Source organism: Carcharhinus amblyrhynchos, chromosome 27 (genome assembly GCF_965287045.1).
Source record: "Carcharhinus amblyrhynchos chromosome 27, sCarAmb.v2.hapA, whole genome shotgun sequence".
NCBI classification, from domain to species: Eukaryota; Metazoa; Chordata; class Chondrichthyes; order Carcharhiniformes; family Carcharhinidae; genus Carcharhinus; species Carcharhinus amblyrhynchos.
The window spans coordinates 1,916,084-1,940,772 of record NC_137350.1 but is presented as its reverse complement, the minus strand read 5'-3'; the positions used below and the strand labels follow the sequence as shown (position 1 = coordinate 1,940,772).

The 24,689-nt window shown below is 45.5% G+C and overlaps 1 protein-coding gene across 1 annotated transcript in view; it reads right to left on the bottom strand.

Annotated features, from left to right (window-relative positions):
• LOC145358992 (vasoactive intestinal polypeptide receptor-like) overlaps positions 1 to 24,689 on the bottom strand; it is a 292,201-nt gene that overhangs the window by 25,909 nt on the left and 241,603 nt on the right. The window contains exons 8-9 of the mRNA XM_080213349.1: positions 17,401 to 17,504; positions 6,681 to 6,778 (exon numbers count right to left, since the gene is read on the bottom strand). Of these exons, the coding sequence (XP_080069475.1) occupies positions 6,681 to 6,778; positions 17,401 to 17,504 (202 nt within the window). The remainder of the gene's footprint in view (positions 1 to 6,680; positions 6,779 to 17,400; positions 17,505 to 24,689) is intronic.

The window sequence follows — 24,689 nt, the reverse complement described above, 5'->3', positions numbered from 1 at the left end:
GGTGTGGAGGGCATTAGCTATGAGGAGAGGTTGGAGAAACTTGGTTTGTTCACACTGAAGCGACGGAGGTTGAGGGGTAGACCTGATAGAAGTCTACAAGATTATGAGAGGCATGGACAGAGTGGAGGTGGAAGAGTCAATTACTAGAGGGCACAGGTTTAAGGTGCGAGGGGCAAGATTTAAAGGAGGTGTACGAGGCAGATTTTTTTACATGGAGAGTGGTGGGTGCCTGGAACTGGTTGCCGGGGGAGGGAGTGGAAGCGGATACGGTAGCGGCTTTTAAAGGGTGTCTTGACAAATAAATGAATAGGATGGGAATAGAGGGATATGGTCCCCAGAAGGGAGTTAAATATCCAGGGGTATCAGACTGTTCGAAGGGACAGGCAGGAACGTAAGAGATGTGGTGTAGCTCTGATATTTAAGGATGATATCAGGGAGGTAATGAGAGATGATTTAGGTTCCATGGGAAAAAAGGTTGAATCCAATTGTGTGGAAATTAGAAATAGCAAGGAGAAAAAGTCACTGATAGGTGTAGTCTATAGGCCACCAAATAATAGCATCACGGTGGGGCGAGAAATAAACAAAGAAATGACTGATGCGTGTAAGACTGATTAAAGCGGGCACCATGGTTAGTACTGGTTTGGAGGGCCGAAGGGCCTGCTCCTGTGTGTAATTTTCTTTGTTCTTTGATGGAAGTTCAATTGTCAGTCGTCTGTGCCATTAACGATTGCCAATCATCAACCATTGTTACCTGTCATCTCCATCCTGGCTCATTCCCTGATTTGGTGTGATTGAATATTTTTCACTGATTGTTATCTCTTTGTCTGGCACTTCCACTGCCTTACTGCCTAAATTTGAATTAACTGCACTCTCAAAAGAGAGAGCTGTACGTTATTTAGGTAAAGATCTACCACTCTGTCTGCTCTGGTTATTCACACTGCTCACTTTGTGCTTCTAGTCAGGTCCACAGTACTGGGGGCAAACTCACAAACCTTGATAGGATGCCTCTCGATAGTAACGGTTATGATACAAGACCAGTTAGACCAGAGAATATGGGGGGGAGTTTTCCCATCCCACCGTCGGGAGCGGACAGGACTGTGCGAAGGTCCATTGCCCTTGGACAGGATTTTCCAGTCTTGGGGTGAGCACAGCTGGAAAATAGCGCATTGTGGCTGGAATTCTACCACCTCACTTCAGAATCGGAGCGGACAAGGGTCTGACAACAGAAACCTCCATTAACCTTGGGTGGGGATTTCCAGTCTTGCCTGAGCTAGGCTGTAAAATCTCACCCTATGAATTCAAATCCCATAGGGCGATTTGAATTCAATTTTAAAAGCAAAATCTGAACATTATAAAGCTGTTATTAGTACACAAACTATCAGATTATTATAAAATCTAGATCAGTAATGTCATTCAGGGCAAGAAAACTTCCATCCTCACATAGGCTGGCTTCTGTGTGACTCCAATACATTGAATTTTTCAGAGTGGCACATCAGCCTCACAGCACCAGAGACCCAGGTCCAATTCTGGCCTCAGATTGTCTATGTGGTGTTTGCACATTCTCCCCATGTCTGCATGGGTTTCCTCCAGGTGTTCCAGTTTCCTCCCACACCACAAAGATGTACAGGTTAGGTTGATTGGCCATGCTAAACTGCCTCTTAGTGTTGGGAGGACTGGTAGGGTATTTGGAGTTCTGGGGATAGGGCCTGGGTGCAATTGTTTTGGTGCAGGCTCAGTGGGCTGAATGGCCTCCGTCTGCACTGCAGTGATTCTATGATTCTTAACTCTGTAAGTTAACCACTCATTCAACCCTTTGAGTTTATTGTACCATTCAACTTGATCATGGCTGATCTGTATTTTAATTCTATCCACCCATCTTGGTTTAACGCCCAGAATTTATCAATCGTGGTTTTAAATGTGTTTTAATTCACCCTGATCCTCAGCAGGCAGTTGGAGGTCAGAATTTCAGATTTTCTCTCAGCTGCTAGGTTTGGATAATAAATGTGCTGATCTTGTCACTGATATCCACATCCTGAAGTTAAATTAAACAGCTGTAGGCAGTATTGTCAGTGTAATGCAGCCAGCTAGGAGGAAGGTTAGTAAGAAACTCATTCGAACTCCCCCACGAGCTTTCAGCAATGGTCAAGTTCCGATTTCTGACATAAATCTCCTCTTAAAGATCCACCTGCCACATTTATCACATCAATAGATGGTCGCAATAAACTCAACTCCCTTCCTCTCAGCAAGACACACATACATTCACAATTATCAGTGTGACTGATTGGACAAGAGTTTCATTTATATTCATTTTATAAATTTAATTTTTATCTGTGTATTTCTCATTGCAGAGAATCAGTTTCCTATATGTTTGCGATATAATTTGAGGAACTTGCTTTAAAATTAAATTTTGAATTTCTCTGTGCCTACAGCAAAATCACTTTGTGGCTTTAACTTCACCAAACTTCAAATTGTTGGCATTTACAGGTGGAATCTTCCGGCAGTGATGGTGATCCTGTCCATCTGCCAGTGAGCTGGCAAGACACCCTCTTTTCTTCGACTCGGAAAGGATCACCACACCTTGTACCACTCGGGCACTAAACTGGACGGCAGCAGGTCCTCCCTCAGGACCAGCGGCAGAGATTCGGAGCAGCCAGCCAATCAGAGGGCTGGTGATGGCTATGCCAGGTCTCCGATGGGTGAGTGACCCAGGAAGGTGTGAGTGAAGATGCAAACGGCAGGCTTGCCTGGCAGGGTTTACAGTGAAAGGGTGGGCAGGAGGTTGGCTCTCTGTGGCTCCCACCTTCCTGATACTGGGCTCCTCAATGAACCAGAGTGAATCTGGGTTTGGGACCCCCTCCAGGGGCCCTATAAAAAAAAGCCATGGTTTGCTTACTGAGTTTCTCCCCACCATCGGGTTAGTAATGGTGCAGGGAGCAATGAGACCCTTAAATGGGCATTAAGTGCCCCTGCTCGTAGCATTCAAAACAAGGTGAATGAGTTGACAATACAAATCATCGTGAAGGAGTGTGATTTGGTGGCCATTGCAGAGATTACAGGATAGTCACAAATGGGAGTTAAATATCCAGGGGTATCAGACTGTTCGAAGGGACAGGCAGGAAGGTAAGGCGTGGCTCTGATATTTAAGTATTTAAGAATAGTATCAGGGAGGTAGTGAGAGATGATTTAGGTTCAATGGAAAAATGGTTGAATCCATTTGGGTGGAAATTAGAAATAGTAAGGAGAAAAAGTCACTGATAGGTGTAGTCTATAGGCCACCAAATAATAACATCACGGTGGGACGAGAAATTAACAAAGAAATAACTGATACGTGTAAAAATGGTGCAATTATCATGGGGGATTTTAATCTACATATCAATTGGTTAAACCAGGTCGGTCAAAGCAGCCTTGAGGAAGAGTTCATAGAATGTATCCACGATAGTTTCCTTGAACAGTATGTAATGGAACAAACAAGGGAACTGGTCCTGTGTAATAAGACAGGAATAATTAATGAGCTTACAGTTAGGGATCCTCTCAGAAGAAGTGATCACAGTATGGGTTGAATTTAAAATACAGATTGAGTGTGAGAAGGTAAAATCCAACCCCAGTGTCTTGTGCTGAAACAAAGGAGACTACAAATGGATGAGGGAGACGTTGGCTAAGGTAGACTGGGAGCAAAAACCTTACAGTGGAGGGCTTCAAAGTGACCTTTCACAGCGCTCAGCAAAAGTATATACCAGTGATAAGGAAGGACTGTAGAAAAATAGATAATCTGCCATCGATATCTAAAGAAATGAATGAGGGTGTCAAATTGAAAGAAAATGCATATAAAGAGGCAAAGATTAGTGGGAAACTAGAGGATTGGGAAATCTTTAAAGGTCAGCAGAAAGCCACCAAAAAGGTATGAAGAAAAGTAAAATGGATTATGAGAGTAAACCAGCTCAGAATGTAAAAACAGAGAGCAAAAGTTTCTACAGATATATAAAACAAAAGAGTGGCTGCAATAAACATTGGTCCTTTAGAGGGTGAGAAGGGGGATGTAATATCTGGAAATGAGAAAATGGCTGAGGCATTGAACAGATATTTTGTGTCGGTCTTCACAGTGGAAAACACAAATAACATGCCAAAAATCGATGACAGGAAGGTTATGGCAGGGGAGAACCTGGAAACTATCATTATCAGGAAAGAGGTAGTGTTGGGCAAGTTAATGGGGCTAAATGCAGACAAGTCTCCTGGTCCTGATGGAATGTATCCCAGGGTGCTAAAAGAGATGGTGGGAGAAATAGCAACTGCACTTGTGGTAATTTACCAAAATTCACCGGACTCTGGGGTGATTCCCACAGTTCGGAAAAAAGCAAATATGACGCCAATGTTTAAAAAAGGGGGTAGACAAAAGATGGGTAACTATAAGGCGGTTAGCTTCACTTCTGTAATAGGGAAAATGCTTGAATCTAACATCAAGGAAGAAATAGCTAGATGTCTGGATATCAATTATCCCATTGGGAAGACGCAGCATGGGCTCATGGAGGGCTCATGGAGGGCAGGTCATGCTTGACTACTTTGGTGGAATTCTTTAAAACATTGTGTGTGCAGGTGGACAATGGGGAACCTGTGAATGTGGTATGGAGGGTGTGGAAAGTCTGCAGAGGGATCTGGATAGGCTGAGTGAGTGGGCACGGACCTGGCAGATGGAGTATAATGTTAGCAAGTGTGAGGTTATCCACTTTGGCAGAAATAATAGTAGGAGGGACTATTTTTTCAAGGGCGAAAAGCTGCAGCGTGCTACGGTGCAGAGGGACCTGGGGGTCCTTGTGCATGAGTCGCAAAAACCCAGTCTGCAGGTGCAGCAGGTGATCAAGAAGGTGAATGGGATGCTGGCCTTTATAGCGAGGGGGGTAGAATATAAAAGTAGGGAGGTCTTGCTGCAACTGTACAGGGCACTGGTGAGGCCGCAGCTGGAGTACTGTGTGCAGTTTTGGTCGTCGCACTTGTGGAAGGATATATTGGCCTTGGGAGGGAGTGCAGAGGAAGTTCACTAGGCTGATACCGGAGATGAGGGTGTTGGACTATGAAGAGAGACTAAATAGACTGGGTCTGTACTCGCTGGAGTTTAGAAGGATGAGGGGGGATCTCATAGAGACGTATAAGATAATGAAGGGGATGGATAGGGTAGAGGTAGAGAGATTCTTCCCACTTAGAAAGGACAGCAGGACTAGAGGGCAGAGCCTCAAGATAAGTGGGGGGCAGTTTAGAACAGAGTTGAGGAGGAACTTCTTCACTCAAAGGGTGGTGAATCTCTGGAATTCTCTGCCTGTTGAAGTGGTGGAGGCTATCTCGCTAAATATATTTAAGTCACAGGTAGATACGTTTCTGATAGACAAGGGAATTAAGGGTTATGGGGAGAAAGTGGGAATGTGGAACTGAGCCACTTCAGATCAGCCATAATCTTATTGAATGGCGGGGCAGGCTCGAAGGGCTAGATGGCCTACTCCTGCTCCTATTTCTTATGTTCTTATGTTCAATGTCAAGGGAAAAAAAGAGAGAAAAAAAAAGTACTTACCAGACATCAGCCAATCACTTACTTGCTGGCTGTGACATTTGGTTTGATCTCTTTTCACTCTCACTTGCCCTTGAGTGTCCCTCACCAGGTTCACCTCTCCACTCCTCCCGAAAGCGAGCACCTCTTTCTCCTCAGCTCCAAATTTCCGATACCCTCATTTTGGCTGAAATCTCACTCCAGCTGCAGTCTCTCTCCCACCGGCCTGCACAAGCTCACTGATCCATGGTTAATGAAGTCAATGTGTTTTTTACAACAGATTGACCAGTTGAGGGGATTTAACTTTTTTCTGAATGGCTTCTTTGAAGGATTGAGTAAGTGTGTTTGTGTTGAATACTTCAGCAGATTGTTTTGAAAGCCCATTTCAAAAACATCCTATGGTCTTCTCAGGATGGATATTGGGCGATAGGTACGGAAGATACATGAGGTTCATGGAGAATATAAGGGAGAATGGAAAGGGCAGCAAGGATACAAGGTGCATTGAGCTTTGAAAGGACATAAGTGATTAGAGAAGGCATGGATGGCTGTAGCAGGTGAGGGGTGGGTGTTCCAGGGCCTGACATTCATCTCTAGAACTTGGTCAATGTCTCAGTAAAGGGAAACCGGTGCTCTCACCTACTGCCTGGTCACTCACCTACGTCCATTGCTGCCTCAGGTCTACCTCCAGAGGCTGTGGGCCCAACTCCATCCAGCTCCTACCTCCCTGACATGGACTGGTTGAGCCAAGCAGACTGTATCCATAATAAATTTTCTAAATAGTGCCTGTACATTTTAATCTCATTCCCCTGTGTTCTGGCCAATATTTATTTGTTTCTTGTTTTCCTTAACATTTTAACTTTTTGGATGATTAACTGATTCCTAACTGCAGATAACAGGACATTGAGATATAGCCCACATTCTAACACAGATTAAAAAACAGTAATATGGGAATGAACTGGCAGGCTTTAAAATAAGTGGGATATTAAATAGTGTGGGAGTGAACAGGAGAGTGGGACTAGACTAAGTGGATATAAAAGTAACTGTGAGTGGGGAAGTGGGTGGGTTTCTCTCGCAAGGAGTAAACTATTTATATCCTCTAAGATTCTCAGATTCTATGTTCTATTATAATATCAATAGACTGATTTACCTGAAGAGACACAGAATGATCAGTGCTGCACTCAAGAACAACAGAGACAGGCTGTGTCCGACTGTGTAGCTTATCTTCACCGCCTGCAGGAATATTCCCTAAAGGAAAAAAAATAACATGAGAAACTTAGGAAATAGGAGCAGGAGTAAACCACTCAGCCTATTGTACCATTCAATATAATCCTGGCTGGTCTGAGGCACCAACTCCACTTTCCCGCCCACTTTCCAAATCCCAGATATTTGAAATTTGAGGACAGTCCGATTGATGGTAACATGACCCCTTGGAAGCCCGCAAACCCTGGCCAATGGCCAAAAAGCGCGGAAGTCTGGGAGGAAGCGGATCCTCAGAGTGAACCCAGGAATCAGGGAGTAAAGAGCAGTCGTTACTGCGCCTGTATATAGTTGTACCCTGGTGTTGTTTAAATAAATGTGATTAAAGCAGCGAGCTTGTCGATACCTCACACTGTTACAAACTCAACATGATATGGCAGGAAGGGGAGTCTGTTTTAGCTTCATAGTGACACAGGAAATTTACTCAGAAAATGTCCATTGATTGATAATTCTAACCGGATTAAGGGTGGGGTTTTCCGACCCCGCGTGTGCTGGGTACCGGACGTGGCATACCATTGGCTGGTGGCAGGATTCTACGTTCCTGCTGCTGTCAGTGGGGTTTCCTGCCATTCACATCTTCCTGCTGTGGAACCTGCGACGGGGGCTCACTGACAACGAGACTGGACAGTCCCACTGGCGGGAACTGCTGGAAAATCCCACCGTGTATGAACACCTCTCTAACTTTTCGATAATGTCCTTGATGTTTCCCCAAACCCCTTTCTGATGCTGATGATGGTTGATATGCATGCTGCATTATCCAATAATAAATCCCTAAGTCTAGAGTCTGTGTAACCATTGGCACTGTTAGAATGGATACAAAGCATTAATATTCTTTTAAAGCCTGGCATTGACAATCACTTTGCCTACTTCCCCCATGTGAATCCTCCTGCCTCTTACCTTGCTCTGTCCTATTCATTGCCACCTCTCCCTCTACAACTGCCAACAAGTTGTTTTTCACTGGCTGTTGGCACCCTGACAATGGCACTCACATTCCCAAGTGCCTCGGAGAACTAGAACATTCTGCAGCAATCTCAATCAGGGCCTGCCTGATGCCCCGAGGCATGGTACACTGGGGAGACCACGCAGACGCTATGACAATGGATGAATGAACATCGCTCGACAATCACCAGGCAAGACCGTTCCCTTCCTGTTGGCGAACACTTCAGTGGTCACGGGCATTCAGCCTCTGACCTTCGGGTAAGCATTCTCCAAGGCGGCCTTCACAACACACAACAGCGCAGAGTCGCTGAACAGAGACTGATAGCCAAGTTCCGCACACATGAGGACGGTCTCAACAGGGATCTTGGGTTCATGTTGCACTATCTGTAACCCCCGTGACTTGTCTGGGCTTGCAACATCTCACTTACTGTCCTGTCTGGAGACGCTACACATCTCTTTAACCTGTGCTTAATGCTATCTCCACTTACAATGTCTGCATTTTTAAGACTTGAATAGCAGATTAGCTGTAAAGACTTGCATTCTAATCAGTATTCTGTAAACTGTGTCTGCTTTTATATGCTCTGTCTGTGAAGGAAAGTGTTAAATTAAAAGCGGAGGCATTTAGTGTAGCTAAGGGTAGTGGGTGAGAAGAGGATTGGGAGAGGTTTAAATGTCAACAAAGATTGACAAAGAAGTTGATAAAGGAGGGTAGGAGAAACTATGAAGCTGGGTTAGCGCTTAATATAAAAAGGATAGTAAGAGTTTTTATAAATATATAAAAAGGAAGAGGCTGGCTAGGGTGAACATTGGTCCCTTAGAGGATGAGAAGGGGGACTTAGTGGTAGGGGATGGGGATATGGCGGAGGTCTTGAATAACTTTTTTGTTTCGGTCTTCATGGAGGAGGACGTGAATAATTTGCCGGATGTTAGAGATGGAAAGGTGGTAGGACTGGAGGGTCTTAATGACATTACTGTTACTAGAGAGGTGGTGTTCGACAGACTGGAGGGGCTGATTGTGGACAAGTCCCCAGGACCGGATGGAATGCATCCGAGGGTCCTGAAAGAAATGGCGGAGGTGATAGTGGATGCCTTGGTGGTTATTTTCTAGACGTCGCTGGATTCCGGGGAAGTGCCGGAAGATTGGAAAACGGCTAATGTTACGCCGTTGTTTAAGAAGGGTGCCAGGCAAAAGGCGGGGAATTATAGGCCTGTTAGTTTAACGTCTGTTGTAGGTAAAATGTTAGAATCCGTCATCAAGGAGGAAATAGCGAGGCATCTTGAGGGGAATTGCTTGATAGAGCAGACGCAGCATGGTTTTGTTAAAGGGAAGTCGTGTCTGACAAATTTACTGGAGTTCTATGAGGATGTGTCTAGGGCGGTGGATAGAGGAGAGCCGGTGGATGTGGTCTTTCTGGATTTTCAGAAGGCGTTTGACAAGGTACCTCACAAGAGGTTATTGCAGAAGGTCAGGGGGCGTGGAGTTGGGGGGAGGGTGTTAGCGTGGATAGAGGACTGGTTGTCAAACAGGAGGCAGAGAGTGGGGGTCAATGGGTGCTATTCGGATTGGCAGATGGTGACTAGTGGAGTGCCCCAGGGGTCGGTGCTGGGGCCTCAGCTATTTAGAACATAGAACATAGAACACTACAGCACAAACAGGCCCTTCGGCCCACGAGTTGTGCCGATCACATCAACACCTACCAACCTACAGACCTATCTATAACCCTCAATCTCATTAAACCCCATATACTCATCCAGAAGTCTTTTAAAAGACCCCAGCGAGTTCGCCTCCACCACCACTGACGGCAGCCGATTCCATTCACTCACCACCCTCTGAGTGAAAAACTTACCCCTAACATCACTTCTGAACCTCCCTCCCCACACCTTAAATCTGTGTCCTCTCGTAGCAACCATTTCAACCTGGGGAAATAGCCTCTGAGAGTCCACCCTATCTATTCCTCTCAACATTTTGTAAACCTCTATCAGGTCGCCTCTCAACCTTCGTCTCTCCAGGGAAAAGAGTCCCAGCTCCCTCAACCTAACTTCATAAGGCATGCCTCCCAGTCCAGGCAACATCCTTGTAAATCTCCTCTGTACCCTCTCAATAGCTTCTACATCTTTCCTATAGTGAGGCGACCAGAACTGCGCACAGTACTCTAAATGAGGCCTGACAAGGGTCTTATAAAGTTGCAGCATTACCTCCCGACTCCTAAACTCAATCCCTCGATTAATGAAGGCCAGTACACCATACGCCTTCTTGACCACATCCTCCACCTGCGAGGCCGATTTAAGAGTCCTGTGGACCCGGACCCCAAGATCCTTCTGCTCTTCAACACTACTAAGACTCCTGCCCTTGATAGTGTACTCGTTCATCCCGTTGGTTCTGCCAAAATGGACGACTACACATTTATCCGCGTTGAAGTCCATCTGCCACTTCTCCGCCCAGTCCTGCATCCTATCTATGTCCTGCTGCAACTTTTGCCATCCTTCCAGACCATCCACAACACCACCGACCTTTGTGTCATCAGCGAACTTACTTACCCATCCCTCCACTTCCTCATCCAGGTCATTTATGAAAATGACAAACAACAAGGGTCCCAGAACAGATCCTTGAGGCACACCGCTGGTGACCGACCTCCATTCAGAAAAAGCCCCATCCACAACCACTCTCTGCCTTCTGCAGGCAAGCCAATTTTGGATCCACAAGGCCAAAGGCCCTTGGATCCCATGCCCTCTCACCTTCTCAAGAAGTCTTGCATGGGGGACCTTATCAAACGCCTTGCTGAAGTCCATGTACACTACGTCCACGGCACTTCCTTCGTCAATGTGTTCAGTCACATTATCGAAGAACTCAACTAGGCTTGTAAGGCACGACCTGCCCTTGACAAATCCATGCTGACTATTCCTGATCATGTCAAACCTCTCCAAATGTTCGTAAATCTTGTCCCTCAGAAGCCTCTCCATCAGCTTACCAACTACTGAGGTCAGGCTCACCGGACGGTAATTTCCCGGGCTATCTCTGTTCCCTTTCTTGAAAATAGGAACTACATCCGCAATCCTCCAATCCTCCGGAACCTCTCCCGTCTCCATTGACGACGCAAAGATCATCGCCAGGGGCTCTGCAATCTCTTCCCTCGCCTCCCACAGTATCCTGGGGTACATCCCATCTGGTCCAGGTGACTTATCTACCTTGATAGAATTCAAAAGTTCCAACACATCCTCCTCCTTAATATTCACGTACTCAATCTTTTCCATATGCTGCAAATCCATAACAAAATCTCCCAGATCAGCTTCCACTGTGAAAACTGAGGCGAAGTACTCGTTAAGCACTTCTGCCATTTCTTCTGGCTCCACACAAACCTTTCCCCCCTCACCTTTTATAGGTCCTATCCCTTCTCTTCTTATCCTTTTACCTTTCACATATTTATAGAAGGCCTTGGGATTCTCCTTAATCTTACCCGCCAAGGTCTTCTCATGACCCCTCCTGGCTCTCCTAATTTCCCTTTTAAGTTCCTTCCTACAGTCCTTATACTCCTCAAGATCTTTAACATCTCCTAATTCCCTGAACCTCTTGTACACCTTCCCTTTCCTCCTGACTAGGTTCAACACAGCCTTTGTGCACCACGGTTCCCGCGACCTACCAAAACCCCCTTGTCTCATCGGAACGTTGTCATTCAGAGCTCCAGACACACATTCCTTGAATATCTGCCACCTTCCTTCGGTACTTTTCCCTAAGAACGCCTCCTTCCAGTTTATTTGTCCAAGTATCTTCCTGACTTCTTCGTATCTCCCCTTACCCCAGACAAACACCTTCCTAGCCTGCCTGATCCTATCTCGTTCCAATGCAATTGTGAAGGAGGTAGAATTATGGTCACCATTTCCAAGATGCTCTCCTACCGAAAGATCCATCACCTGCCCTGGTTCATTCGCCAGTACCAGGTCAAGTACAGCCTCTCTCCTCGTAGGCTTATCCACATACTGTGTCAGGAAACCTTCCTGAACACACCTAACAAACTCCTCCCCATCCAAACCCCTTACCCTAGGGATATTCCAGTCGATGTTTGGGAAATTGAAGTCTCCCATCACGACAACTCTGTTATTAAAACATCTCTCCAGAATCTGTTTCCCTATTTGCACTTCAACTTCCCTGTCACTATTGGGCGGCCTATAGAAAACACCCAGCAAAGTTTTCAACCCTTTGCTGTTTGTAACTTCCACCCACAGAGATTCTGTAGACAGTCCCTCCACAACATCCTCTTTCTCTGTAGCCATGACACTGTCCCTGATCAACAGTGCCACTCCACCACCCCTTCTGCCACCCTCCCTGTCCTTCCTGAAGCATCTGAAACCTGGCACCTGAAGTACCCAGTCCTGTCCCTGAGACATCCAAGTCTCCGTAATGGCCACTACATCACAATCCCAAACAGCAATCCACGCCCTAAGCTCATCTACCTTATTCACTATACTCCTTGCATTAAAATATATACACTTCAGCCCCTCAGTCTGGGCATTTCCCATCTCCACCGCCTGTCTAACCTCCCTCCCATACTGCCTGCGGTCCTCCCCTACCTGGGAGCGAACCTCCTCCGTCCCAGTCTCCCCATCACAGTTCCCTCCCCCCATCCTTTCTAGTTTAAAGTCCCCCCGGTAGCCTTAGCCAGTCTTCCCGCCAAGATATTAGTCCCCCTGGTATTTAAGTGCCACCCGTCCTTACTATAGAGGTCCCACCTACCCCTAAAGAGGTCCCAGTGATCTAGGAACCGAAATCCCTGCCCTCTACACCAGTCCCTCAGCCACGCATTCACCCTCCACCTCATTTCATTTCTTCCCTCATTCTCCCGTGGCACAGGCAGCAATCCTGAGATTACTACCTTCGCTTTTCTCTTCCTCAGCTGCCTACCCAGTTCCCTATAGTCCCTTTTCACGAGTGCCTCCCTCTTGCCTACGTCAGTAGTACCTATATGTACTACAACCTCTGGTTCCTCACCCCCCCCTTTCAGGATGTCTGGGACACGCCCAGAGACATCCCGAATCCCAGCCCCAGGGAGACAAACCACCATCCGCGACTCCCGTCTACGTCCACAAAAACGCCTGTCCGCCCCCCCTCACTGTGGAGTCCCCTATTAATACTACCTTTCTGCTCTCTTTTTTGATTTTTTGGCTCACTGGCTCAGCTCCAGAGACCTGGCCACCATTTATATAGATGATCTGGAGGAGGGAACCGAGTGTAGGGTGTCGGAATTTGTCTTTCCTCCAAGACTGGAGGAAAGGCAAATTGTGCGGAGGGTGTGGAGAGTCTGCAGAAGGATCTAGATAGGCTGGGCGAATGGGCCAGGAACTGGCAAATGGAATTTAATGTTGGCAAGTGCGAGGTGGTCCACTTTGGTAGGAATAATGGTAGGAAGGATTATTACTTACGGGGCGAAAAACTGCAGCAGGCGACGGTGCAGAGGGACCTCGGGGTCCTTGTGCATGAGTCGCAAAAACCCAGCCTGCAGGTGCAACAGGTGGTCAGGAAGGCGAATGGGATGCTGGCCTTCATAGCGAGGGGGATTGAATATAAAAGTAGGGAGGTCTTGCTGCAGCTGTATAGGGCATTGGTGAGGCCGCAGCTGGAGTACTGTGTGCAGTTTTGGGCGCCGTACTTACGCAAGGATATTTTAGCCTTGGAGGGAGTGCAGAGGAGGTTTACTAGGCTGATGCCGGAGTTGAGGGGGTTGAGCTATGAGGAGAGGCTGAATAGATTAGGCTTGTACTCGTTAGAGTTTAGAAGAATGAGGGGAGATCTGATTGAGACGTATAAGATGATGAATGGGATGGATAGGATAGAGGTGGAGAGACTCTTCCCGCTCAGAAAGGACAGTAGGACTAGGGGGCACAGCCTCAAGATAAAGGGGGGGCGGTTTAGAACGGAGTTGAGGAGGAACTTCTTCACTCAAAGGGTGGTGAATCTCTGGAATTCTCTGCCCGTTGAAGTGGTGGAGGCTGCCTCGCTAAATATTTTTAAGTCGCGGGTTGATGGGTTTTTGATAAGAGAGGGGATTAAGGGTTATGGGGAGAGGGCGGGAAAGTGGAACTGAGCCACGACAGATCAGCCATGATCTTATTGAATGGCGGGGCAGGCTCGAAGGGCTAGTTGGCCTACTCCTGCTCCTATTTCTTATGTTCTTATGTTCTTATGTTCTTATCAAAACTCTCCACTCACCCAACAAAGGAACAGGATTCCGAAAGCTAGTGATGTTTATTACCAAATAAACCTGTTGGACTTTAACCTGGTGTTGTGAGACTTCTTATTGTTTTTACCCCAGTGCAACGCCAGCATCTCCACATGGGCACAGCAGTGGGTGATGGGGTGAGTGCCTGCTCCCTTCTGAGGAAGCAGCTACTGGCCAGGACATATTACCCTTGGCATTGTGCTGCACAATATCTATTTGTGTCAGGGAGGTAAAATACAAACAGATTGGAGAAATGTGTACAGGTCACAGAATAGTCATCATGGGGATTTCAACTAACCTCAAAATTAATTGGCCAGAAAAGGTAGGAAAAGGGAATATGGAAATAGAGTTCCTATATACAGCAATCCCATCTAACCTCATGTATTAAATGCTCAGTAAAAGGAAGCTTTACTGTTGGTGGCCAGAATTTTTATTGGCAAGGAAACTAATCTTTGGTACCTGCTACCTACACTCCTGCCTCTCTCCCTCATTTGCTTCCTTTGACATTTGGTAAAATCTAACTCGTTGATCGAGCTTTCAATCATTGACCATCTGCTCATTTGTCTTGGTATTGTTTTTTAATGCTCCCGTGAAGTGCCTTGTGATGTTAAAGGCACTATATAAATACAGGTTGTTGTTGCTGGATCCGGTATGAACAAGTATAGATAAGAGACATCAACCTCTGGGCAACAGTGACCATAATGTTGGATGGTTTGAAACAATAATTGAGAAGGATGCAAGTGTGACAAAGTCTCAGAGCAGAGGAATGGAGAAAAGCCAATTCTGAGTGGTTGGGATGAGAACTTTGGAAAATAAAATGGATAACAATCCTGGAAAACAATGAGGGAAAGCAATGGGAAATATTTAAAATAGTTTTCAACAAAATCTGGGAAAAATACATTCTGCGGAAAAGTTACCATGAAAGTGGCATCATTGATCATCACAGACAGAAGGGAAAAGTTGAGGGTAAAGGAAGTGGCAAAGGCTCAGATGGAACACAAAGCAGAACATTGTAAAGTAGTGAAGTGATATTAAACTTGTATCAAATCCAGCTTAGACTAAAAAGGATATAGAGGCACTGGAGAGGGCGCAGAGAAAATCGACAGGACCAGAGATACAATGAAGAGGAAGAACGTGCCATGTGTCTTTTTTCTTGGAAGCAGCTGGCTAACCCAATGGAACTCTAAAATTATGAGATGTTGATCATGTATTTTCTGAGAATCGAGGCTCAGTCTCCAAACTGCTTTTTCCCACTTGATTATTCCTCCCAAAATGACACAGTGGCGTTCCCACATGAAAAGTTTGGAATCCAGTTAGAACACATTAACATAGACTCAGCGGACCTCCTGCTGTATTGTTCCAGCCACAAACGGATTTCCCTCACGTTGGTGGGATTGCAATAGGTTTTGTAAAATGTGAACCTGGTGAACGGTCTATGCCGGGGGTGCACAGGGATGTATAACCACAAAGGGAGAGGGAGTCGTGCCCAGGCACTGCCAGGTGGAATTGCTGAATTACTGGCTGGAGGGGGTTTCCGCTGGGGAGGGCAGTGGGGCTTTGGTTCTGGGGGTTTTGTGGCTGGCCCCAATTCTATCAAGTTGCACTTGTTTTTGGGCGCGAAACTCGATAAAATCGAGTGCGAAGTGAGTAGTGTGATCCACGCCTGCCTCTGTGCCAGTTCCCTCTTTACCAAGGCCCAAAAATGATTGGGACCAGGCCTCAAACAGGAGCAACAGCCATTTAATTACATTTGCATGGATTTAAATTGACTTGATAGGCCGCCTGCCTGACCTTTACCACCGTGTTCATCCATCCAGAAACGGCACAGAACACACGCTTTACACAAGTCCAATTCGGACGCGCCAGTTAGTGAGGAGGTAAGTGCCAAGCTTTCGGTGACTCTCTGTTTGAGATTGGTGGGGAGGGGGTGAAGAACGTTGATCCGACGCTGCTCTGCTTGAGGTCGGTGGAGGGTGGAGGTTGGGGTCCGTTGCCTATCTGCCTGAGGTCAGTGAGGGGGAAGGGATGGGATCACTGCCACTCTACCTGAGATCAGTGGGGGAGTGGGCAGAGGGTGTAGGGGCCCGTGATCAGTCTGTGTGGTGGAGGGGTCAGGGGACAAGGGGGTCAGTAATATGGTGGGGGTGGTGCAATGCCTGAGGGGGCCAGAGGGAGGCATTATCCACCCAGGAGCAGTGTGTCAGGGGAGCGTTATTCTCCCGTTTATTTTTCTGTGCCCGCGCCGTTGGAGGCACCGATCAGACCTACAGGGATTGAGGCGCATCCAGCTCAGCCCACAGGCTTCTGCAGTGTGACTGGGAATCGCTGACTGCGTTCAGGGGCAGCAGAAATCGGATCGGAAACACTCCCAGTTTCAAGTCCACCCAGAATCAAAACGGTAAAATAGGGTCCCCTGTGTCAGAGGGAATCTTTTATTTAGTTATTTTGCCTGGTGCTATTGCTGGTGGGGAGGGTTTACTCAGAGTGATGCTGTCGGACCTGCCAAGCTTTTCCTCACTTTCTCAACAAATTGTCCGAGACTCTGGCAGTGCAGCCGATCGACCGCACCCTGCTTTACCCACCAATTAAAAACAGGAAATTCTGCCCAGTGAAGGTGCAGAGTGATCGATCCCTATTGTGATAAAGAGCAGAACTGGAGGTTGTTAATATAAAATGCTCACGATTTAAAAGGAGCTCCTTCACCGTGAGATTAGTGTGAATGTGGAACTGGTCACGACAGGGGCTGGGTTTCTCACCGCAGTGAGATCGTGGCAGCAGGATCTCCGCCGCTATCAGTGGGATTTCCCATTGATTCCACACCATTCCGTAGGAAATCCATCGCACGGGTTCACCATCAGCGGGAGCAGAAGCAGCGCCGGAAGATCTCACACAGGGACTGACAGGGACTAATTGTGTGGATACAGTTAAGGAAAGGTTTGGTAAGTATATGAGAGAGAATAGTAGGGCTAATCAGGAGATTTCCAATTGGCTGCTGGCTGTATCCCTGCTGTATAGAATCATAGAATCCCTACAGTGCAGAAGGAGGCCATTCAGCCCATCGAGTCTGCACTGACCACAATCCCACCCAGGCCTTATCCCGTAACTCCACGTATTTACCCTGCTAATCTCCCTGACACTAAGGTCAATTTACCATGGCCAATCAACCTAACTCACACATCTTTAAGACATGTTTCACTCAACATGTTCTATGTTCTATGTTCTAACTGCCATTAATAAAATGGAATCACCATCGGGGAGCCAACATTTAGTCCTGTCATCCAAAACATATTTCTGGTCAGTCCAGTACGATCCAGATGTAATTATTCATTCTTCTGTTTAAGGAAGGGAGAGGAGATGTTCTGGAAAGTTAATTTTAATCAGCCTAAGTAGAATGATGCTGGTTAGTATGGAGGATATGAAGTCAATATTGGAGACAATAGTTTGAACAGAATGACTGACCTCCACATCGGCCTCCATGTTGCTGATGTCAATTCCACATGCGTCAGAGTAAGCGAGTAGCAACTCAGTCCAACCTTCATCAGTGCACTGCCTGCTCACATTACCTACAGTAGGAGCAACATCATTAGAACCATAGAACAGTACAGCACAGTACAGGCCCTTCGGCCCTCAATGTTGTGCCCAGCTGTGTCCAATCCCAAGATCAAGCTATCCCCTCCCTATCATTCTGGTAAAATTGACCATCTCCCTGTCACGGTCATGCCTGGAGATCTGAAATTTAAAAAAAATGCCAGAAAACCTTCCCTGGTCTGACAGCAACTTTGGACCAGGTTTCATTGGAGTGAAGGTCATCCAACCTTCCTCTCCCCACAGATGCTGACTGACCTGCTGAATGTTTCTGGTATTTTCTGGTTTTACTTTTGTCCCGTAGATGGCAGCTTTGGTATGGTTCCCTTTTCATTAATATCAGGGTGAAAGAGAAGTCAGAAAATCATCACAAACTGATATGAGTCGCATCAAACCAGAGTTAAAGAACTGAAAACTGAGGGATTATTTTGCCATTTGGGGAAAGAATGAGGAGTTTGGACCATGACCCTCGATTTTGACAGAGAGGAGAAAGAACACAAACCTGTCTGCATTCCTGAAATATTAAATTCATCAATAAATTCTGCTAATAATTGAAATTTTATCCTCTTGATGTTCTTGATGTTGTTTATTGGGGAGTAAGGTTCCTTGAAGTATCAGATCCAATCAGTTTTGACCTTTAGCTGGATAAGGGGGGGAGCCTTCTTATTCCTGAGTCAAAGGTTGTGGATTCAGGCCACACTCTGGAAGGTAAAATCCAGGTGGCTGATCCGGTACAGCACTGAGGGAGTGCAGCAGTGTCACCTGGAGCTCTTGCCTCAGAGATGATGTTAAACTTCAGCTTCCTTTCTCGAATGGACATGAAAAACCCCATGGAGCAATGCAAAGAAAAGAAAGGGAGGTCTGTTGGTGTCCTGGCTACATATTTTCCTCAACCAACATAAAAAAAATCACATTTTTTGGTCATTTATCCTTTTGCTCTTTGTGGAATCTTGCCCTTTCCAATTGGTTGCTCTGTTTTCTTACAATACAGTTTGTGAACAGAAACTCCCACTTACGTGATGAAGGAGCAGCACTCCGAAAGCTAGTGGTTGTGCTACCAAGTAAACCTGTAGGACTTTACCCTGGTGTTGTGAGACTTCTTACTGTTCTTACAAAACAACAGTGAGAACAATTCAAAAGGTTTAATCAGCTGTGTAACACTTTGTGCTGTCTTGCTCTTGTGAAAGGTGCTTGGGAAATGCATCTTTTTATATTGTGGCTTGAACTTCTTCAAAGTACAAATTTAAATTAGTCATTCAAAATTTGTGAAGCGTGATGATGGACCATGCAGTTCAGTTTAATTATTTTGGTTTCAATATTAGATTGTGGTCACCAAGAGCTTTACATTTTATTACATTTACTGGTAGGAAATGTTGAAAGCAATCAGAAGGAGAAGTGAGTCATGTGGTGAGATAGAATTCCATGCTTTCATCTCTGAATCAAGTGTGTAATTATAGCTTTGAGAGAATATCCACTCCGAACCCACAGGCTCCCACAGACACCTCAACTACACTTCCTCACCCATTTCCTATAAGGAATCTGTTCCATTCTTCCAGTTTTCCATCTCTGTTGCACGGGTTCTGATGATGCAAACTTTCACACAGCACTTTCTGATATGTCATCCTTCTGTCTTCAATCAAAAATCCCACTTCCACAGGCTGTCCACTGCATCCATTTCACATATTTCTTCTCTCAGCCCTCCTGCTACCTCTCAGAGTGCCCCTGTTCCCTTCCCTTCCACCCCACCAGCCTCCATATCAAACCGATCATCCTCCATCATTTTCCACAGTTCTACCAAACACATCGTCCCCTATCCTCCTCATTTCAGTGTTTTGAAGGGATGATTCCTTCTGTGACACTATGGTCAGTCAGTCACCCTAAACATCCCATCCTTCCCCAGCTCCTTGAGGTAGAACACTTGCCCTTTCACCTCTGACTGTTTGAGGCCTCAAACACTCCTTCCTGGTGAAACCGCAGTTTACTTCCTCCTGTTTCGTTTACTGTACTTGCCGTTCACCATGTGCTCTCCTCACACTGGGGGACTGCTTTGTGTAACAACACCTTTCAGTGCCAGCACAACCCCAAGCTTCCTGTAGCTTGACATTTCAATTCTCCATCTTGCTCCCACTTTCACCTCCCTGCCCTTGACCTGCTCTGTTGAAGCTCAAAGCTTACTTTTCAAATCTGCAGCTTTCTGAACTCCACAGAACCAAGGAATCTCTACAATGCAGAAACAGGTCATTTGGCCCACCAAATCTGCACTGATTCTCCAAAAGAGGTCCACCCAGACCCTCCTCTCCACAACCCCGCACATTTAGCATGGCCAATCCATCTACCCTGTACATCTTTGGATGGTGGGAGGAAACTGGAGGACCCTGAAGAAACCCACACAGACACGAGTAGAACATGCAGCCTCCACACAGACTGTGGCTGGAATTGAGCCCAGATCCTTGTCACTGTGAGGCAGCAGTGCAAACCATTGTGCTGCCCGATTAGTAATGAGTTCATCAACTTTAGATCATAACCTCTGCCTCCATCTTGTTTTATGTTTTCTTTTGTTGTTTCATTATCCCTTTGTGTGGTTTTCTATTTCATACCTCATCCAGCCAGAATATTTATTCCTCTTCTATACCAATTACCAATCTCTCATTGGCTTTGGTATCATGAAATCTTTTATTATTTAATCTCTCCTGCTCTCCACCCTATCACATATTCAGTCACTCGTTTAAAACCTATCACATTTCTACCTTTCCTCAGATCTGACGGAAGATCATTGATCTAAAATTTTAACTGTTTCTCTCCACAGACGCTGCTTGACTTGCTGAGTATTTCCAGCACCTTTTGTTTCAATTTCAGAGTTCCAGCGTCCACGGTATTTTCTTTTCTCTGTTTCTTGTCCCCGACTCCACATTTCTTGAATTTACTTTTCAGTCTCTTATGGGGCACCTGACCTTTTGAAACTCCACGTTTGCATTACCGTTGTTTACACTCTCTTCTGCCTCCACAAAATAGTCAATAAATTTGTTCAAGCAAGTTTTTAAGCTATTTATGATTAAATTTTGCATTTCTAAATGTTCTTCACTTCTGTCTTTCAATAAAAATTCTATGATGTTTCCTGCTGTTGGTGTTACGCTGACTGGTCTATCATTGCTTGGAATTGTTCTGTCCCCCTTCTTAAATATAGGAATTATTTCTCTGTTCACCAATCTTCTGGGGCTAGATCTTTTTGAGACAAATTATTAAATATGCGCAGTAAGGCCTCTTCTCTAAACTCTTCTAAAGAACTTAGATGCAATCCACCTGGACAAAGGAGTTTGTCCTCTTTGAGTTTACTTAATTTATATGCAGTCCTCGGATTTCAGACACAATTGGACAAAGAACAAAGAAAATTTCAGCACAGGAACAGGCCCTTCGTCCCTCCAAGCCTGCACCGACCATGCTGCCCGTCTGAACTAAAACCCCCTATCGTTCTGGGGACCATATCCCTCTATTCCCATCCTGTTCATGTATTTGTCAAGACGTCCCTTAAAAGTCACTACCATATCTGCTTCCAGTGGGCTCTAGTCACCCACACCCTCTGTATAAAAATCTTGCCTCGTACATTTCCTTTAAACCTTACCCCTCACACCTTAAACCTGTGCCCCCTAGTAATTGACTCTTCCACCCTGGGAAAAAGCTTCTGACTATCCACTCTGTCCATGCCTCTCATAATCTTGTCGACTTCTATCAGGTCTCCCCTCAACCTTATCATTCCAGTGAGAACAAACCAAGTTTCTCCAACCTCTCCTCATAACTAATGTCCTCCATACCAAGCAACATCCTGGTAAATCTTTTCTGTACCCTCTCAAAAGCCTCCACATCCTTCTAGTAGTTTGGCAACCAGAATTGAACACTATATTCCAAGTGCAGCCAAACTAAGGTTCTATAAAATTGCAACATGACTTGCCAATTTTTAAACTCAATACCCCGGCTGTTGAAGGCAAGCATGCCGTATGCCATCAAGGCTACCTTCTCCACCTACGTTGCCACTTTCAGTGCCCTGTGTACCTATACACCCAGATGTCTTTGCCTATCAATACTCTTAAGGGTTCTGAAATTTACTGTATATTTCCTATCTTTATCAGACCTTCCAAAATGCATTACCTCACATTTGTCCAGATTTGCCTAAGTCTCCAACTGATCTGTATCCTGCTGTATCCTCTGATGGTCCTCATTGCTATCCACAAATCCACCAACCTTTGTGTCATCTGCAAATCAAACCAGTCATATTTTCCCCCAAATCATTTATATATATTACAAACAGCAAAAGTTCCAGCACTGATCCCTGAGGAACATAACTTATCACAGCCCTCCATTCACAAACACACCCTTCCACTGTTACTCTCTATTTTCTTTGACCGAGCCAGTTTTGTGTCCATCTTGCCAGCTCACCTCTGATCCAATGTGACTTCACCTTCTGCCCCAGTCTGCCCATCTGAGAGAGCTTGTCAAAGGCCTTACTGAAATCCATGTAGACACCATCTACTGCTCTACCCTCTACTGTTTTACCTGAAAAACTCGATCAAGTTAGTGAGACGTGACTTCCCCTTAACAACACCATGTTGCCTCTCACTAACACATCCACTTATTTCCAAGTGGGAGTAAATCCTGTCTTGAAGAATCCTTTACAATAATTTCCCTACCGCTGATGTAAGGTTCACCGGCCTGTAATTACCTGGATTATTCTTGTTACCCTTCTTAAACTAAGGAACAACATTGGCTAATCTCCAATCCTCTGGGACCTCCCCTGTGGCCACAGTGAGAATACAAAGATTTCTCAATGCCCCAGCAATTCCCTGCCTTGTCTCTCTCAGTATCCTTGGGTATATCCTGTCAGGATTTGTCTACCTTATTGGTTCCTTAAAACTGGGTTAAAATTGGCTGTAAGTTAGAAGTGATTTTTCTTACAGGATCAATGGTATGAATGGGGGATTGATTCCTCAACCAAAGCCAGAATTACTCACTGGATGCCCAGGGGTGTTTAAATGCTCAAATGCTCTACCGAAACACTGAGGTGACTGTTGATGAGTGTATGCCTCAGCACAAGTGCCCATGCTAAGTGTGTGAGAGATTATTAAGCCATTCAATCACTGTCAGTTACCAGTTTAACCTTGAACTTCTGTGCATCTGAGCTCATGTAAAATCCATTCGCGTATAAATGCACAAATTGCAAAGGTTATGCTGAAAACATTTAACGCTCATTTCCAATCTAATAAAGATGGTTCACACTGTCCATCCTACAGATGGGCAGCACAAAGTGTTAATGCAGAACTGTAGGGTGCAAGGAAGTCCAGAGGATCAGAGGGACTTTGAGGTACCCACAGGCAGCAGGACAGGTAGATAAGGTAGTTCAAAGGTATCTGGGATACTTGTCTTTATTAACTGGGGCTTAGAATCTAAGAGGAGGGAAACATAGAAACTGGAAGCAGGCGTAGGCCATTCAGCCCTTTGAGCCTACTCTGCCATGATGCACTGATACTTGTGCATCACTACACATGCATCGCGTACTGATGCATAAGGATACCAAAGCTTCACTGAGTATCCACCTCTCTCAATTTACACCCATTCAAATAGTTATCTGTCTTCCTGTTATTGCCACCAAAATGGATAACCTCACATTTATCCACATTATACTGCATCTGCCATGCAGATGCCCACACACTCAGCCTGTCCAAGTCACACTGAAGCATCTCTGCATCCTCCTCACAGCTCACCCTCCCACCCAATTTTGTATCATCTGCAAATTTGGAGATAACACACTCACTGCCCTCTTCCAACTCATGAATATATAATGTGAACAGTTGGGGTCCTGGTACAGATCCCTGCAGAACCTCACTGGTCATTGACTGGCAATCAGAAAAAGACCCACTTATTTTTGCTTCCTGTCTGCTAACCAGCTCTCCATCCATCTCAAAACATTACCCGCAATCCCAGGTGCTTTAACTTTATATAGTAGTCTGTTATGTGAGACCTTGTCGAAAGCTTCTGAAAGTCTAAATAAACCACATCCACTAGTTCTCCGCTGTCAACTCAGTACATCCCCAAATTCCAATAGATTCATCAAGCATGATTTGTAAATCCTTGCTGACTTTGTCTGATTATCCCACTGCTTTCCAAATGCCGAGTTCTGAAATCTTTGATAATGGACTCGAGCAACTTCCCCTGTGCCAATGTTAGGCTCACTGGTCTATAAGTTCCCTGTTTTCTCTCTATCTCTCTTTTTAAATAATGGGCTTATATTAGCTACCCTCCAATCTGCAGGAACTACTCCAGAGACCAAGGAATTTTGGAAAATAACCACCAATGGATCTACTATTTCCAGGGCCGCTTCCGTAAGAACTCTGGGATGAAGATTATCCGGACCTGGAGATTTATCCACCTTCAATCCCATCAATTTCCCCAAAACCATTTCTCTCCTAATGCTGATTTCCTTCAGCTCCTCACTAAAACTTGTTTCTCTCAGCACTTCTGGAACATTATTCGTTCTTCCCTTGTGAAGACTGAAGCAAAGCACAAATTTAATTCCCCAGCATTTCTTTATTCCCCATTCTAAATTCTCCTGTTTCTGGCTGAAATGGGCCTACATTTGTTTTTGTCAATCTTTTTCACTTTACAAATCTTTGTCAGTTTTTAAGTTCCCTGCTGATTTTCATACTCTATTTTTCCCTCCTTAATCAGTCCCTTGGTCCTCCTTTGCTGAATTTTAAACTCCTCCCAATCCTCAGGCCGATTGCCTTTTCTTGCCAATTTGTATGCTTCTTCCTTGAATCCGATACTATTTCCAATTTCCCACGTAAGCCATGGTTTGGCCACAATTCCCTTCCCAATTTTGCTGAAAACAGGAACAAACAGCTCCTGGGGGTGATTTTCCTGTCCCGCTGCACTAATTTTTTAGCTCAGCGGGACAGGAAAACCAGGTGTGGCTTTTCTGCCGTGCACCCATCTCCGAGCACTGGATATCCGGTGTGGTTGGGCCTATGCTGGAAACCAGCGGCTAAATGATTTAAATGTGATTTTCATGTTATTTTAATGTGATTAGCGAGCCCAGAGACTCCCATCTCCATCTCCCACCCACCAGTACAATTTCACTCTGGTGGGATTCAGATTATCTTTCCATGGTTGAG